Source organism: Mobula hypostoma, chromosome 4 (genome assembly GCF_963921235.1).
Source record: "Mobula hypostoma chromosome 4, sMobHyp1.1, whole genome shotgun sequence".
Lineage (NCBI taxonomy): Eukaryota > Metazoa > Chordata > Chondrichthyes > Myliobatiformes > Myliobatidae > Mobula > Mobula hypostoma.
In genome coordinates, this window is record NC_086100.1 from 14962882 (window position 1) to 14980582 (window position 17701).

The window sequence follows — 17701 nt, forward strand, 5'->3', positions numbered from 1 at the left end:
CACTCAGCACATCCTTAAGTGTTGGTTGTTAATGCAAATGAGGCATTTCACTGACTGCTTCGATGTACATGTGATAAATCAGTAAATCTGAATCTGAAACTGAGTAATGACAATATGTTATAATAAGGAATACAAAAATAAGCAAGTGGTGCAAAAAGCGATCAAAATAGTGACTGAGGGACAAATGCAAATAATTTTTCTTCCTTTTTTGTTGGTAATTTTATCTTTATTTTTTTTTAATTCCATACAGCAAGAATCAAAGATATAGCAGTAATAATAATAAAACAATTGCAGCCAAGGACAGAGTATACTATATCAGCAACTACGAGCGGGAAAACATCAAAATAAAAAGAGAGCCTGTGTTTATACAATCATAAAACCAAGCTCCTGTCCTTTTGACAGCTGTAGCTATGACCTCACAATTTGGACACACTTTTCCCAAATTTGAATGGTCATTTCACCCAAACTAAAAAAAAATTACAACCATTGAGTAGGTTTTTTTTAAAGCATGTACATTCATGGGATTTGAATCTTGTTTGCTGTACCAGCGTTTATTGTTTAGTCCTCAACGTCTCTGAATTGTGGAGGCCATTTAAGAGCCTTTCATATTGGTTGCTCTGGAATTATATATATACTTGACAAGGTAAGGTGCCTCTCTGAAGAGCATTTATATATCAGATGGGTTTTAGAACAACCCAGTCGCTTTATGTCTCCAGTGATTAAGACTGGCATTTGTTTAAAGATCCAGATCGAGTTAATTCTTTGAATTTTGCATTCTTCATTTGCCAAGGTGGGTTTGAAACTCACTGGGTTGATGTTCCAATATTCTGCCTGGTGGTCCAGTAACAAGCACTGCACCATGAAACCCAGGGAGAAGAGAAGGGTTCCCAATTTGCATTTTGCTGATCTACTCTCTCGGGTTGTATACTGTATACATTCTCTGATACTAAATGGAACTACTGAACTTTCTTTCCCTTCTCTCCACTCCTCCTCCATGAGTTTCCATTTCCTCTCTTCCAGGGATGAGTCTTGCCCTCCGTTCTGTGCTCTGCACATACACATACACACACACACTGTATATATGCACGATGAACTACAGTTACATTGACTCAGTGGAACTGAATTCTGCAAAAGACGTGCACACGCTACTAAATTGAATGTACAACAGAGGACAAAATTCGACCTTGGAACCTTGGCACTGTCTTCCTTTTATTCCAAAAATAAGGGAAGCAGGGGAATTTAGAAAGAAGAGAATTTCTGTTTCTCCAATTCATAGTGGTTTTTTTTAAAGAAAAATAACTTGAATTATTCAAAAAACAAAGGCATAGACTCAACTGCAAAAAGGATCAGGAATAACAAGAGCAAAATAGTCATGTGGGCATTTACTGTTTCGGTGTTCTCTCCATGACTAATCTGACATTGTTGACATATAGTCATTTACTGAACGTGTGGAGCCAGTTTGATATATATATATTCATCGATGCAATTTTTACTTCCTGTTAGAAGTACCATCAAAATCCATAGACAGAACCTGTTTTTGATAAGACTAAAATACATACTTTTAAACTGTAGTTTATCTTTGTGTGATTTATAAAAAAAGAACTTTTAAAACATGCAGTTGATTTTTTTTTGTAAGGAGTTTGATATTTTCTGTTGTTGAGTGGAGTGAAAAATCTTCTGTTGTGATGTTGATAATCAAAGTGTTTGACCTGGTTAGTAATGATCTGCACCAGGAGATTTTAACCTGTGCAACATTGTCAGTCATGGGTGAGTGTTGTGGTGTGGTGGGTTGCTGGTGGATTGTAGGGGATACGGGAAGTGGGGGCTGGGTGAGAGAGGGGAGTGACCGGGGCCAGCGTGTGGTGATGGGAGGAGATGCAACGCTGAACTCAAGGAGGCCATCCAAGAGTGCTGTGAGATCAGGAAGGAATTCACATTCCCACCAAATCAGGCAGGAATTCATCATTCCTATCAGATTAGGTTGGGAATTCCTGTTCCAATGGGATCAGGCAGGAATCCTTGTTCTGTATCTATCCTCGTGCTGGACATCTCCTCTGGCCTAACTTTGCTTCCATTGACATTACCTGGAGCAAGACTGGGCTGGTGGGAGTAGGAGACTGGGGGCAGGCTGGTCACGGGCATATGAGAATAAACACATGCCCTCTCAGTCCTACCTGTTTTGTGACGGGGGTGGTGTCTGGTTAAAATTGGGCTCCCCATTGTCCTCTCCCCAATGATCTCAGGAGTATGTTTGTCTTTCTAGCTGAAAAAAATCCTGGCAAACTACAAGCTGTTCACATTGAAGCAAAGCAATATTTTGCCTTTGTTTCCTTGAAGGGGCGGGCATTGGGATAAGGTTACGAGGTGCTTAAATCTATGCCCATTAACAATTTTTTTTTTAAATTTTTGCAAGCATTTTTTAAATATTTTTTATTTTTGTTCAGCCTGTCGTTTTAATGACCTTAACAAAATTCCTTGTTATTATAGACATTTTTTTTATTCAAAATAAGATCTTACTATTTTACAGGTTTCCTTCTCCTTGACTATATACAGAAGTGCAAAAAGTTAACTTTCCCCGTAGGACCGATCAACTTTTTTTATCTCCAAAACTGCAGCATTATCAACCCTCAAGTGTCTGCACACATAATTCAGATTAATCCTCTTTTCTTATAAGTAAGCTTTGATTAATATTTGAATTCATGACATAAAAAATCTATTGATTATGCATCTCCTATTTAATGAAGGTCTGATATTTAGATGAGGGAGATTAAAATATACCCAACAAACAATATCTTATTATTCTCAAATGGTTACAGTAGAAAATAATTTTCAGTTTTAATAATCTAGGAACTAGAGATTTTCATAATGACTATAATTACAAACAAAGTAAATCTTCTAAACATTATGCAATTGTCTGCCAGTATTGTTGCTATAGCAACAACTTAACTTCATACTTTACAATGAAATGATCACTGTAAGATATCCATATAAAAGGTTTTTGTTCTCTGAATGATGGAAGTAGCAATGACAGATGCTCGTAATTCATAAATCAGTAAACTATAATCCATTCTTTATGCTGTTATACTACGCTAAAGAATTAAATGATATTACACAAGGTTGAAAAGGGGAGGAGAGGCAAAAAAAAACATCACTTTGTCAAAAAAAAACTTTCTGGAAATCTTTTATCCATGACTTCCAATAAATGAAATAAAAGACAATCTATCAACTAAAATATGAAAATAATATCAGACTTTTAAACATTAAAAAATTAAAACAATTCTAATATTATATGTAAGAGACTACAAACTTAAAAGAATTGAAATAAGCAAAATTCTAGTATGTAAGTACTAGAGCAAGAAGTGAAGTCTATGTGCTCCTTAATAGGTCTGAAGTTACATTTAAAATGGGTTTCAACCCGTAATATATAATCTAAGGCTTTAATAGATGTACAGTACAATCAATAAAATAATGCAACAACCCCTTTTTTAAAACTACCAAGTACACCTTTCAAATTCTATCTTCAAAAAATAAAACTTTGCAGTGAGCTCAGAATTACGGATAGTTCATGAAATGAACTACCACCTCTTCCATTCCAACAAGGATACTTCAAGTAACCGGCCCCACTACAACATCTGATCCATTTTTTTTTTGCTGAACAGACCTCTACTTAAACCCCTTTCGCAAACTTCTGAAAAAAAAAGATTCCTATCAGGAAAACAAAATAATAATAGGAATTCCTTTGGATGGATGAACCCATTAAAAAATACACAACTAATACTTTTTTTTTTGTTTTTTTTTGAAGGCTTTCTAAGGCTAAATGCAATTACTTTGAAAAAAAGTCACATATAAAATTCACCCGGATACATATCCCACCCTGGTACTACTTTTAACAAACATTTATATTTTGGTTTATCATGCATTTTATGACAGTGCTTCGTTCGACCTTAAGGTAATCTAGTTTAGAGTCACTTTCCATAATGTTTTCTATGTAAAGTATGTGACTGCGAACACATTCAGCACGAAACAGGATTTTTTTTTTCATCTCCATATAGAGATAGTTTTATAGTCTTATTTGACTTCTGGCATTATACTGGGGCAAAAGAATTTGGGGCAAATTAAAACTGCCACCTGACCAAGTCTCTGACGCATGGCACCTTGATTGGCAATTAATGGCTAGCAAACTCTTTTCACTTTGGAGTTGACTCGTTATGGCATCGAAAAGTGACAATACTGATAATTAACATTGGTCATGACTTGTGTCTTTTTCCTTATATTTTTCATGATTAATATCGCTGGTGGATATTAATAATGTGCATAAGTGGTCTACAATGATTGTTTTTATCTAAAACAATAAAAGGAAATTACACTTTTATTCGCTGTGCGTTATGCTATTCACTCTGGAGTGGAGATGCAATTTCTGAGAGGGTACGGGATGTAAAATAGCATAACTCACTTTGAATCAAGCTTGAAATACATTGAAATAGATAAATGTTTTACACTGCATGAATAATACTTTAGGGTTAGACGTATAGCCTTGAGTGGCACTTAATATGTACCTCCAACATATTTACGACACAGTATTTAAAGCTACAATGTGCTTTAAAGAAAGAACAGACTTGGTTTGCATTTATATTTTGCCCAACACATTCATCTGTCCATTGCCTCTTTATATCTTTCTTACAATCCATTAGAATATAACCATAACACAGATCACTGTACATGCACAATTGATTTTTAGTGAAAATGGGAAAATAGTATTTCTTTTAAATACAAGGTGCACTATTTTGATTTTTCTCTCTATTTTTTTCCACTTTTGTAAACTTGTAGGAAAACCATTTAAACCTAACACCAAAATGATCTGTATGGTTTGCAGGCGTACCAGTATATACTGTATACTAAAGTGTACATCAGTGTTTACCTTTCCACTGGGGGGTCGGGGGGGGAGTGTTGGGGGGGGGCGCAAGCCGAGAGGGAAGGAGAGGCAAGGGGTGTGAATGGAATGGGCATCATTTATGCTTTGTCTTCCGAGCCGAGTACTGAGGAAAGGCCAGTGATGTTATATGCTGAACAATAGGTAAAGCTCCCTTAGCATTATTCTCCTTAGAGAGAGCAGGCTATCCCAGCCTCAGTGTGCAGCATTCTTCTTCCGAGTCATGTTCAGGATGACCATACTTCCATTTTGTGAGAATGCCAGAAGTGGAAAGGATTGTGGCTGAGGGAGGGAGGGTTATGGTAGGTTGCTGATTAGATGGTGGTATATACAGAACAGGCTGTTGACCTTTGCTGTGTAATGGCTTCCCTGCACACTGTCTCTTCACACTGATCTGCAGAGAGAGAAAAAAAAGAAAAGAAAGCAACACTCTACTTTCAATCAGGTTGTTTTATTTTTGCCAAAACCTGCTGAGCAAAGCGAGGCAACACAGTATAACTGGAGCTGAGATAAAGAGACGTAATCCTCGGTGTCAGTTAACCAGCATAGAGAGGTTGAATGGCCTTTTTCTACTTCCCACCTCTTGTTCCACCTGGACTGACCATTGCATTCCACAGCACAGCAAACCCAGGGGCAGGATACACTTCGCACTTGGCCCCTCAGTTTTACACTTGCCGTGCCTGCTTCCTCTCAACATTCCTATTAATCTGAATGGGCTTGCTAAACATCAATAATTGAAGCTAACATAATTCATTCATGTTATTAATTGGACTACAATGGTCTATTGTTGACCACTTTATTAGGTAAATATGTACACCTGATTATTAATACAAATATCTAATCAGCCAATTATGTGGCAGTAACTCAATGCATAAAAACATACAGACATGGTCAAGAGGTTCAGTTGTTGTTCAGTCCAAATGTCAGCATGGGAAAGAAATGAGAACTAAGTGACTTTGACTGTGGAATAATTGTTGGTGCTAGATGAGTGATTTGAGTATCTCAGAAATTGTTGATCTCCTGAAACATTCATGCACAACATTCTCTAGAGTTTACACAGAATGGTGCAACAAACTAAAGACATCAAGTGACTGGCAGTTCTGTTGGCAAAAATGCCTTGTTAATGAAAGGAGAATGGCCAGGCTGATTCAAGCTGATAGAAAGGTGACAGTAACTCAAATAACCACATGTAACAACGGTGGAGTGCAGAAGAGCATCTCTGAACACACAACATATTTAACGTTGAAGTGGATGGGCTACAGCAGCAGAAGACCATGAACATACACTCAGTGGCAACTCTATTGGGTACAGCTGTCCACAATTGATTGGAAGGGGACACTAGCAGGGAAGACAGCTGAGGTTGAAAGGTCTCAGTAGGTGTTTCCTATGGTGTAGAAGTCTAGCACCACAGGACACCGACTCAGAATGGAGGGATGTCCATTTAGAATAGCGATGAGGAGGAATTTCTTGGCCAGAGAGTGGTGAATCTGTGAAGTTTGTTGCCACAGGCGTATCTGGAGGCCAAGTCATTAGGTATATTTAAGGCAGAGGTTGATAGATTCTTCATCAGACAAGGCATGAGGAGATACGGGGAGACGGCAGGAGATTGGGGCTGAGAGGGAAATGGATCAATCTTGGTGAAATGGTGGAGCAGACTCAATGGGCCAAATGGTCTAATTCTGCTCCTATGTCTTATGGTCTTAAGAGATACCTAATAAAATGGTCACTGAGTGTACGTAATTTTAAATTATATATATTTTTAATAACTTAATGTTCCTGCACTTCAGACATTGAGAAACATGGATAGGACTTTGACTGCACAAGTAATCAGAAAGGTGTTGCAGAGGTAGATCTTTAGTTGTCTCTACCTGAGGCGTAGTGGTCATTCCTAGAACTGCCCAAGCACATAAAATGGCTATAGCAATGAACTTGGCAGGGTACTGGGAGCCTTCACCCTGGCCAGGGTTAAGCAGTATCGCAAACCCCCCAACAGCAAGAGGGTAGCCTGGCCCAGCATTGGTAGGCCCATGAGTGGAAACAAAGTACTTCCAGCAAGCTTATCTTTTCACTGTAGATATGCAAAGCTCTGGTTAGGCCACATTTGATGTGTGTGTTTAATTCTGGTCACCTCATTTGTTCAAAATGCAAAAGATTTTTCACTCGCAAAATACAAACATCAGGAATTTACAAGACTATTAACAATTTCAAATTAATGTATGGTTTCTATTATCTATAAAACACTCAATTCCCTGGGGGTGGGGGACACCATTCCCAGAACTCCCCCACCCTACCCATAGCGACTGCATTCTCCTTCTCTAAGGACATCTAGGCACAAACATAACCTGAGATCTGGTCATGCCACTACACAGGAGAAATGTGAAAACTTTGGAGAAGGTACAGAAGAAGTTTGCCAGGATGCTGCCTGGATTAGAAAGTGTGAGCGATAAGGAGAGGTTGGACAAATGATCAACTTCTCTCAGAACATGATTACTATCAGCTGGAAGGATCTGTGAGTTGCATAAACTCTGCAAGCTTGTTCCCCAGGAAACTGCATGACATAGATCCACCATTCTCCATGCTACATTATACAACTTATATTAAACATTTAAAAATATAGGATTCAGCTCACAGACTGTGATGTATGCTAAGTTCATTCCACCTCACCAAGCATCCAAGCCACGGAATGGTACAGAATAAACACAGCAATATTCACTGCCAACTAATGCAAGCCTTGAAACTTCTGTTGCTTCTGATGATCCATTGCCTATTGCTCACCAGTACAGGTTTTCCGATGCTATCTGGTATTGTGTTTCTTAAAGGGAACACTCTGGAGAAGGTCTTATGTTTGTACTGGGACACCCCTTTAAGTAATATATTTATCTGGCTCTCCTTTATGATCCACCCAAAACAAAGCCCCGTTTCACCTGAGCATTCATTTTGACAGGACCAGAGTACAAAAGCAAGATGGTAATGTTGAGGCTTTCGAAGGCTTAGGCCAGACCACCTTAGGAGTGTTGGACCCCTTATCTAGAAAAATGTATTCCATCATTGGAGAGGGTCCAGAGGAGGTTTTACAGAATGATCCCAGGAATGAAAGGATTAGTGTATGAGGAGCATTTGATGGCTCTAGGCCCGTATTCTCTCTGAAGTTCAGAAGAATGGGGGGGGGGGGGCTCTCATTGAAACCAATCAAATATTGAAAGGCCTAGATAGAGTGGATGTAGAGAGAATACCTTCTATAGTGGGGGAGTCTAGGACAAGAGGGCACCGCCTCAGAATACTTGGCCTGCACAGGTGTCATTGGGGAGGTTGATAGGTTCTTGATTAGTCAGGGCATTTGAGATTATGGGGAGAATGAGGTTGAGAGGGTAATCAAACAACCATGATGGAATGACAGAGAGACTTGATGGGTTGAATGGCCCAATTCTACTCCTATGTCTTATGGACTCTTCCAGTTCTCACTGTAACTGCGTATGTTTCCTCCGGGTGCTACGGTTTCCTCCCATTTTCCGAAGACATGCAGGTTAGGTTAGGTTAGTTAGTTGTGGGCATGCTATTGTTGGCAACAGAAGCAGAGTGACACTTGCAGGCTTCCTCCAGCACACCTTCAGGTGTTTGTCATTGAAGCAAATGATACACTTCACTGTATGCTTTGATGTTTCAATGTACATGTGACAAATTAAGCTAATCTTTAAAACTTTAACCTTTAATCCATGTACCTGTCCTAATCTTCTTTTAAATGCGGTTATACACCTGTACTTTTCTTTTTACACAAAATTATAAATTGGTTCTTCCAGTCCTTGATCCACTTGTTAATGGGAATAACTTCACTCTGTTTATCTGCTGCGCCTCTATCAAATCCCCTCTCATCCTTTGTTGACAACCCCAGCTACTAATACCAAAGCTCCTCTGCCTCTCCTCTGCTGCTCAGCAGCACCCAATCCCATTGGAGAGCATTAGACCATAAGACATAGGAACAGAGTTAGGTAATTCAGCCCATCGAGTCTGCTCCACCATGGGTAATTTATTATCCCTTTCAATCCCCATTCTCTTGTCGTCTCCCTGTAACCTTTGATGTCCTTACTAAACAAGAACCTATTAACCTCTGTTTTAAAGATACCCAATGACTTGGCCTCCACAGCAGTCCATGGCAATGAGTTCCACAGACTTACCACACTCCGGTTAAAGAAATTCCTCCTCATCTCTGTTCTAAAAGACATCTCCTTCTATTCTGAGGCTGTGCCCTCTGGTCAATGGACATCCACTCCACGTCTACTCTTTCAATACTTCAATGTGATGTTCCCTCATTCTTCTAAAATCTGGTGTGTTGAATCCCAAAGTCATCAAACGTTCCTCATAAGTCAAACTGTTCATTTCCATGACCATTCTCGTGAACCACCTCTGGACACACTCCAAATGCCAGCACATTGTTTCTGCGCCCAAAACTGCTCATGGTACTCCAAGTGCAGTCTGAACAATGCCTTATAAAGCCTCAGCATTACATCCTCGCCTTTATCCTCTTGTCCTCTCAGAATGAACGCTAACATTATATTTGCAGCCTTTACCACTGATTCAACCTGTAAGCTAACCTTTGGGGAATCCTGCGTGAGGACTTCCAAGTCCATTTACAGCTCTGATATCTGATTTTTCTGTCATGAGGGTCAAACTCTGTATGGGGGTTAAAATACAACAGCAACAATTCAACACTTCAGAGTTAGATTAGACAAAAAAGATAGAAAATAACCGATACTTACTGTTCAACCTAGAAAGAGTCTACATCTGAGTAACATACTTGTGGCTAGCCAGATGATCCACAGATATAATGGGCATCTGAACAGAAGGAATAGAGCAACAGTGATTAACGTGCCTGGTTCAGGAAACAAATAGATCAGTTTATAGACAACGTATAAGGTAGGACAGTCTAGGAAGCACAGATCAAAGCTATTAATGCAGTTCAGTTACTGTGTAATAACGAGCCAAACACAGACTGCTGTTCCAATGTGAATTATGGAGCCATAGAACACTATAACACAGAGACCTTTGGCCCATCTAGTCTGTGCTGAACTGTTATTCTGCCTGCACTTGGACCAGAGTGCCCCATAACTATCTCATCCACGTACCTATCCAAATTTCTCATAAACGTTGAAACTGAACCTGTATTCACCACTTGTACTTGCAGCTTGTTCCACACTCTCATTACTCTCTGAGTGAAGACGTTCCCCTCAGGTTCCGCTTGGAAATTGGTAAGACCATGTCGCTGGGTTTTTGATTCCAACTTTTCAATGGGCTTTTATTATGCATATGGTGTTAGAAATTGCAGAGAACAGTCATTGTACTGTGGGAATGCGGTGAACCATATAAGTGTGGTTATATGACTCAATTAATAATCCAGGGGAAATTTACCGGCACGGAAATCCTTTCAATGTTGCTGGGGAATTTATATTGATTTAATTCAATAAGTATTTGTGGGATCGGTTATAGATTGTTGACCTATCTGTCTCCTTTCCTTCAGGGACCATATTCCGACAGTCTTCCCTGCTGTAGCTTACTTGCGGCTCCAGAGGCACAGGCTTCTGAACTGTCTCAGCGAGCCTTAGGGTTCAAAAGACAATTAGCAATGGACAGCATTAGGTAAGGGCCTTGCTTTACCATCAAAACTCACACTCTGTGGATCGATTAAAAGAAAAAAAAACTATGTAAAAACAAAATAAAGCTTTTTTTGACATTTTTCATATTTTCTGCATGACGATGAAGGGAACTATTTGGCTCATCAAGTCAATGCTAGCTCTCTGAGTAATACCATCATTCCTATTACTCTGAGTTCCCTACAGCTAAACAGTCTCACACGTGCACTTAGTCCTGCCTCAGTTCTCCAGACACCTTGTGTGAAACTTCAGTTGTGAGATGAGGGTTCAATTCCTGCCATTGTCCATAAAGAATTTATATGTTGCCCCCCACGACCGTGTGGGTTTCATCCCGGTGGTTAGGGTTACTGGGTTATGGGCATGCTATGTTGGAGCCGGAAGCCGTGGTCCCTTGCAGGCTGTCCCCAACACATCTCTGTGCTTGTTGATGCAAACAACGCATTTCACTCTATGTTTTGATTTTTTGATGTTTGTTCGTTATGTGCCATGTCGTATGGCTTGGGCAATCATGGTCTTTTCATGACCATAGTTGTTCCTGGCAAATTTTTCTGCAGAAGTGGTTTGCCATTGCCTTCTGTTGGGCAGTGGCTTCACAAGATGGGTGACCCCAGCCATGATCAATACTCCTCAGAGATTGTCTGCTTGGTGTTAGCGGTTGCCTAACCAAGACTTGTAATGTGCACCAGTTGCTCATACAACCATCCACATGTGCTCCGATGGCTTCATGTGACCCTGATCAGGGGGACTAAGCAGGTGCTACACCTTGCTGAAGGGTGACATGCGGGCTAGCGAAGGGAAGGAGTGGCTTATACCTCTTTGTTAGAGACGTATCTCCACTGCGCCACCCAAATTCTGATGTAGATGTAACAAATAAAGCTAATCTTTAACATTACTTGGGGTAATTCACAGTGGCCATATTGGGATGTAGGAGAAAAATGGATCAACTCTGGGGAAAGCCACATGGTCACAGGGAGAACCCATAAAGTCCACAGAGGTAGTTCTGGAGGACAAGATTGAACTCGGGATTGCTGGAGCTGGGAGGCAGCAGCACTCCTGCTAAGCCACTGCACTGAAGCAGCACACAAGATGCTAAAGGAAATCTGCAGGTTGGGCAGCATCTATGGAGGAAAACGGACAGTCATCGTTTCAGCCCAAGACCCTTCATGGGGACTCAGAAAGGAGGAAAACTTCCTCAAAGTAGGCATACCTCGAACAGATCATCTATCATTAAGGACCCTTACTATTCAGGACAATCCCTCTTCTCATTACTACCATCAGGGAGGAGGTATGGGAGCATGATGATGCACTCTATCGTGATACACATGCTATACATATACTTTGTCTCCAACTTCCAGCCTGCCCTTAAATTTACTTTTATTAACCTGCCAATTACTACAGTTATCTTGACCATAACTATCTCCTGTAAAAATGCTATTTTCTTTTCTCATTTCCTTTGCCTCTACCGCATCAGTTCCCAGGACTTGACTTTACTTTCCAGGACTCCTTCTTCAAAGAACAGGCTTTCCTTTCCTCCACTATTGATACTGCCTTCACCGACATCTCACTCATTTCCAGAACATCTGCGCTCACCCCATCCTCCTGCCACCCTAACAGTGATAGAGTTCCTCTCGTCCTCACATACCATCCCATGGGCCTCCACATCCAACACATCATCCTCCACAGTTTCCACTGCTTTAATGGGATCCTACCACCAAGCAGCTCTTTGCCTCCCCTCTTCTGCTTTCTGCAGGGATTGCCCCCTCCACAATTCCCTTTTCCATTTGTCACTCCGCACTAATCTCTGTCTTGGCACTTAGCCCTAAAAGCAGCCCAAGTGCTACATCTGCCCATATACTTCACCCCTCACCTTCATTCAGGGCCCCAAACAGTCCTATCAGTTGAAGCAACACTTCACATGGAGTTGTCTATTGTGTCCGGTACTCCCAGTGAGACCCGTCATAAATTGGGGGACCGCTTTGTGAGCACCTCCGCTCCATCTGCCAAAACTGGAATTCCTGGTGGCCAAACATTTTAATTCCAATCCCCATTCCCATTCTGATGTGTTGGTCCATGGCCTCCTCTTGTGCCAAAATGAAGCCACCCTCAGGGTGGAGGAGCCACACTCTACCTTCCATCTGGACAGCTTCCAACCCGATGGCATGAATATCAATTTCTCCTTCCAGTAAAAAAAACCTATTCCCTCCTCCTCCACTCTTCTTCTGTTGTCTACTCTGGCCTCTTACCTCATCTGCCTATCACCACTCCAAAGTTCTCCTTCCCTTTCTCCTCTGGTCCACTCTTCTCTCCAATCAGATTCCTTCCCCTCCAGATCTTGGACCTTTGCCACCCACCTGTCTTCATGTATCACCTTTTCACTATCCTCCTTCCCCTCCCCCCACCTTTTAATTTTGGCATCCTCCCCCTTCTTTTCCAGTCCTGGTCTCGGCCCAAAACCTCGATTGTGTATTCTTTTCCACAGCTGCTGCCTGACCTGCTGAGTTCCTCGAGCATTCTGTGTGTGTTGCTCTGAAGTTTCAGCATCTACATACTTCTTTGTGTTTATGATCTCCACGCTTTAGTTGTTTTGCATATTCAGTTCAGCCTTTCCGAAGGGAATTGGATAAATGCTTGAGGAGGGAGAGAAAAGGGAGAGAGCAGGACTTGCTTTCAGAGAGCTGGCATCGGCTTAGTGAACTGAATGATTCCACGATGGTATGGGATGTATTATAAAAGTAATTGGATCAATGCTACACAGCCACGTGTGAAATTAAACCATTCTGACCCAAATTGGCTCCAGGTCTACATGTGCATAGTCTGTGCTGAGTTCACAGTGTGGGGCATTCTTTCATTGATTCTCACATTGCATTTGCCTTCCTGACTAACAAATCAACCTGCAAGCTAACCTTTAGGCAAACATACAAGATCTTATTGAAACGTACAATCTGTTGTTCTTAAGAGTAAACCAAAAGGCACAATGAAATTAGAAGTGGATGATTTATGGTTACTGTACTTCAAATCTAAGTCACTCAAGGAAAGCACAAATTATTACATCGATTAAAATATCCAGCCCATTGTCCATGAACTAAAAGAGATTATTTTGCGCAGTTTGTACATTCTCCCCGTAACCGGGTGCTCTGGTTTCCTCCCACAGTCCAAAGATGTACCAGTTGGTAGGTTATTGGTCATTTTACTTTGACCCGAGATTAGGCTGGGATGAAATTGGTGACTGGTGGGCAGCAGGACTCGAAGGGGAGGAAGGGCCTGTTCCCCGCTATATCTCAATTAATAAATAAATAATGACATTACAACACCTCCCAAGCCAATGATACCTGATATTAAAGACAAGGACAAGGGAAGAAGGCAGAGGGGAACACCACCACCTGCAGGTTCCCCTTTCACAAGCTAACGTAACTAGGGAATATGTTGCAACTGCATCATCACACTGGGTTTAAATCTTGGAACTCTCTCCCTTGGGACAATTTTGCTCAAATGATTACAGGAGCCAGAAGACTCACACTCAACAAATTCCACAGATTTACCACCCTCTGGTTAACGAAATTCCTCCTCATCTTTGATCTAAGTGGATGTCCCTCTATTATGAGGCTGTGCCCTCTGGTCCTAGACTCCCCAACAATAGAAAATATCCTCTCCACATCCACTATATTGAGGTCTTTCAATATTCAATAGGTTTCAATGAGAACCCCCCTCCACCTTCATCATTCAAATTTGTAGCGAGTACAGACCTACAGCCATCAATCGCAACTCATATGTTAACCTTTTCATTCCTGGAATCATTCTTGTGAACCTCCTCTGAACCCTCTGCAAAGTCAGTACATCATTTCTTAAATAAGAAGCCCAAAACTACTCACAATACTCCAAGTAAGGCTTCACCAGTGTTTTATAAGGCTCAACATTACATCCTTGCTTCTTGTATTCCAGTCATCTTGAAATGAATGCTAACATTGTATCCCTTTCCTCACCACTCATTCAACCTGCAAATTAACCTATAGGGAATCGTGCACAAAGACTCCCAAGTTTCTTTGCATCTCAGATTATCAAATTTTCTCCCCGTGCAGAAAATATTCTAAAGTGATCATGTTTGAATCTTCCTTTTAATTTGAATATAGAAGAGGAGTCACAACTTCATAGAGAAATGCGAGTTCCTCTGGCAGCTTATTCCACATACATACCACCCTCTGTGTGAAGGTTACCCCTCAAGTCTCTTTTAAATCTTTTCCCTCTCACCTTAAACCTTCCTCTCTCATTTCTGGTTCCCCTTCCTTGGGAAAAAAACTGTGTGCATTCACCCCATCAATTCCCCTTTTATACAGCTTTATAAGGTCACCCTTCAGTCTCCTATGCTCCAAGGAATAATGTCCTATTCTGCCTAACCTCCCTTGTAACTCAGGTCCTTGAATCCTGGGAATACTACTGCACATTTTCTTTGCTTTCGTTCCAGCTTAATGGTGGCTTTCTTATAAAAGAGTAACCAAAGGTGTACACAATAGTTTAGATGCCGCCTCACCAGTGTCCAGCACAACAGTAAAATAACATCTCAACTTCTCTAGTCACTGTCCTGACTGATGAAAGCCAACGTGCCAGACATTTTTCACTGCCCCATCTACCTGTGAAGCTACTTTCAGGGAATTATAGACTTGTACTCCTGGATCTTTGTTCCACAACACCCCTCAGGGAACCATCATTCACTGTAAAAGTTTGACTTCTCAAAATACATTGCTCCACTCTTTCTTGAATTGAATACCCATCGCCAGTCTTCTGCCCATTTACCTAGATGATGGAGATCACACTGTCATTTTTGATAACCTTCTTCACTGTCTATGATACACATGTTTTCGTATCATCTGCAAGCTTACTAAACATGCCTTACACATTCTCATCCAAATCATTACTATGACATTCTTATACTTGGGGTGACCACCAGTTGACTTATTGGGGGAATTCAATCAATGGTGACCTTTCAAGGGCACAAATGCAAAGTTGGCCCCACCATTGCACAAGACCAGAAGATATGGGAGCAGAATTAGGCTGTCAAGACTGTTCTAGCATTCATACAAACATAGAAAACCTACAGCATAATACAGGCCGTTTGGCACACAAAGCTGTGCTGATCATGACCTTACCTTAGAAATTACATAGGGTTACCCATAGCCCTCTATTTTTCTGAACACCATGTACCTGTCCAGGGGTCTCTTAAAAGACCCTATCGTATCTGCCTCCACTACCGTCGCCGACAGCCCATTCCACATGCTCACCACTCTCTGCGTAAAAAGCTTACCCCTGACATATCCTCTGTACCTACTCACAAGCTCTTTAAACCCGTGCCATCTCTGCTAGCCATTTCCGCCCTGGGATAAAACCTCTGACTATCCACATGATCAATGTCTTTCATCATTTTATCCACCTCTATCAGGTCACCTCTCATCCTCCGTTGCTCCAAGGAAAGAAGGCTGAGTTCACTCAGCCTATTCTCATAAGGCATTCTCCCCAATCCAGGCAACATCCTTGTAAATCTCCTCTGCACTATTTCTATGGTTCCACATCCTTCCTGTAGTGAGGCGAACAGAACTGAGCACAGTACTCCAAGTGGGGTCTGACCAGGGTCCTAAACAGCTGCAACATTACCTCTTGGCTCCTAAACTCAATCCCATGGTTGATGAAGGCAATGCACCGTATGCTTTCCTAACCACAGAATCAACCTGCGCAGCAGCTTTGAGTGTCCTATGGACTCGGACCTCAAGATCCCTCTGATCCTCCACACTGTCAAGAGTCTTACCATTAATACTATAATCTGCCATCATATTTGACTGACCAAAATGAACCAATTCACACTTATCTGGGTTGAACTCCATCTGCAACTTCTCAGCCCAGTCTTGTATCCTATCGATGTCCAGCTGTAACCTCTCGCAGTCCTCCACACTATCCACAACACCCCCAACCTTTGTGTTATCAGCAAATTTACTAACCCATCCTCCACTTCTTCATCCAGGTCATTTATAAAAATCACAAAGAGTAGGGGTCCCAGAACAGATCTCTGAGGCACACCACTGGTCACCGACCTCCATATGAAAATGACCCGTCTACAACCACTCTTTGCCTTCTGTGGGCAAGCTAGTTCTGGATCCGCAAAGCAAAGTCTCCTTGGATCCCATGCCTTCTAACTTTCTCAATAAGCCTTGCATGGGATACCTTGTCAAATGCCTTGCTGAAATCCACATACACTACATCTGCTGCTCTACCTTCATCAATGTGTTTAGTCACATCCTCAATAAATTCGTTCAGGCTCGTAAGGCATGACCTGCCTTTGACAAAGCCATGTTGACTAATCCTAATCACATTATGCCTCTCCAAATGTTCATAAATCCTGCCTCTCAGGATCTTCTCCATCAACTTACCAACCACTGAAGTAAGACTCACTGGTCTATAATTTCCTGGGCTACCTCTCCTCCCTTTCTTGAATAATGGAACAACATCCGCAACCCTCTAATCCTCCAGAACTTCTCCCATCCCTATTGATGATGCAAAGATCATTACCAGAGGCTCAGCAATCTCCTCCCTCGCCTCCCACAGTAGCCTGGGGTACATCTCGTCCGGTCCCGGTGACTAATCCAACGATGCTTTTCAAAAGCTCCAGCACATCCTCTTTCTTAATATCTACATGCTCAAGCTTTCCAATCCACTGTAAGTCATCCCTACTGTCGCCAAGATCCTTTTCCGTAGTGAATACTGAAGCAAAGTACTCAGTAAGTACCTCTGCTATCTCCTCCGGTTCCATACACACTTTTCCACTGTCACACTTGATTGGTCCTATTTGCTCACGTCTTATCCTTTTGCTCTGCACATACTTATAGAATACCTTGGGGTTTTCTTTAATCCCGTCCGCCAAGGCCTCCTCATGGTCCTTTCTGGCCTTCCTAATTTCTTTCTTAAGCTCCTTCCTGCCAGCCTTATAATCTTCTAGATCTCTATCATTACCTACTTTTTTGAACCTTTCATAAGCTCTTCTTTTCTTCTTGACTAGATTTACAATAGCCTTTGTACACCACGGTTCCTGTATCCTACCATCCTTTCTCTGTCTCATTGGAATGTACCTATACAGAACTCCATG

The 17701-nt window shown here is 41.4% G+C and overlaps 1 protein-coding gene across 11 annotated transcripts in view; it reads right to left on the minus strand.

The window, feature by feature from the left end:
- Positions 1–205: 205 nt before the first annotated feature.
- Positions 206–17701, minus strand: part of mbnl1 (muscleblind-like splicing regulator 1) — a 331477-nt gene continuing 313981 nt past the window's right edge. For all 11 annotated transcript variants that reach the window (XM_063045328.1, XM_063045320.1, XM_063045323.1 and 8 more), the window contains 2 exons: positions 9685–9760; positions 206–5324 (listed from right to left, as the gene is read on the minus strand). In XM_063045328.1, the coding sequence (XP_062901398.1) occupies positions 9704–9760 (57 nt within the window). In that variant the 3' untranslated portion in view covers positions 206–5324; positions 9685–9703. The remainder of the gene's footprint in view (positions 5325–9684; positions 9761–17701) is intronic.